Genomic DNA, 1,301 nt, shown 5'->3' with positions numbered 1-1,301 from the left:
GTAGGAGCCAATGTCTTCCTTGATTTGTTCTACTATGCTGAACACTTTGGATTTATTCTCGATATTCTTAATGCAACATCCTAGGGTTTCCATGACTAGGGGCGCGCAGATGTCGTCTTGCTGTAATGAAAAGCCATCAGATCTGTCTCACCTCTTTAGTCTTAGAGCTCTTATTGATATTTGCATTCTCAATGAGTTTTCTGATCTCTTCTGTTTCGTCTTCATCATCTCGTGATGTTGCTTTACTACTCAGCGTATACAATTCCTCACATGCTAATACCCGTAGTGTATCTCGCAGTACTTGATTCCCAGACTCACTCAATATGACATCTGGTACTTTACGCGTGATACTAGCTGCAAGTGAAAACAGAAATTAGATTTATTTCAATAGGTCGGATAGAGGGAACTGTAACTGCCCAAGGTCTTGAAGACAGGAGAAAGTCAGATGTGCCGAGAACGAACCTTATCTGTTTGGGATAACATTCGCCCCGGCGCGGGAATCGAACCCGCGATCTAGCGTTCACAAGACAGGCACGCTAACCTTCAAGCTAACTAGGCTGGCAAAAAATATAGTAAAAATTGAATTTGAAACCCGTTAGTGACCTTCATATTATTTAGCCCATAATTATGATACAATATCTGGGGCCAAATTTACGTCATTACTTGAGCAGTCCATTTTGTTAAATGTCCATCACAAAAGGCGTTCCTGGATTACACCTCGCTAAATTTTCTGACTTGATTTGGGCTCGAACCAAAATCCCCAAGATAAAAGATCACTTACTGATAATATGGGTGACTAGATTAGATACTAGAGGTTCCTTCTGATCATCTTTGATTAGTTCTAGCATATATTTGTATATGAGGAACCTGGTATCACCATTTACATTAGTATGCCCGCCAATGTAGTAAACTTGATGTTCTCTATCCGTTAGGATATGCTCCGACAGGCGGTGCCCCTGTGGGTAAAGAATAAAATATAAAATAAGAATATAGGTTTCTTGAAAAAAAAAGAGGGGAAAAAGCCTAAGGGTCAAATATCTCTGGTCGAGTAGTCAAGAGCACTGTCTACGTCTGCTGGGTTCGAATCCCAGTCAGGGTGGAAATTTTCTAACCAAAATTTTCCGTTTTTGGATAGACATGGATGTAGAAGAATGTGACTTGAAGTAATGCAATAATGATAAAAGGATACAAATTCCTAATTGTCTCTTGTCTCACAATAAGAAGCAAGAGTCTCTTCACAAGAATTCTTACCTTATATTGGTTGAAGTGGAAAATGGAGACTAGGAAATATTTGAGACAAA

The 1,301-nt window shown here is 39.4% G+C and overlaps 1 protein-coding gene across 1 annotated transcript; it reads right to left on the bottom strand.

Moving 5' to 3' along the window:
• Positions 1-8: 8 nt before the first annotated feature.
• Positions 9-1,295, bottom strand: LOC103523009 (the record flags this gene model as incomplete). Its single annotated transcript, XM_008488087.2, has 4 exons — positions 1,252-1,295; positions 782-956; positions 152-354; positions 9-120 (listed from the first exon to the last, which is right to left on the bottom strand). Coding segments are annotated over exons 2-4 (382 nt in total), but the record flags the coding sequence as incomplete, so codon positions are not given.
• Between the last annotated feature and the right edge of the window lie 6 nt (positions 1,296-1,301).

The sequence above is a fragment of the Diaphorina citri genome, unplaced genomic scaffold, assembly GCF_000475195.1.
Source record: "Diaphorina citri unplaced genomic scaffold, Diaci psyllid genome assembly version 1.1 scaffold13829, whole genome shotgun sequence".
Lineage (NCBI taxonomy): Eukaryota > Metazoa > Arthropoda > Insecta > Hemiptera > Psyllidae > Diaphorina > Diaphorina citri.
The sequence above is the reverse complement of the archived record's forward strand: the minus strand, read 5'-3'. Positions and strand labels throughout refer to the sequence as shown.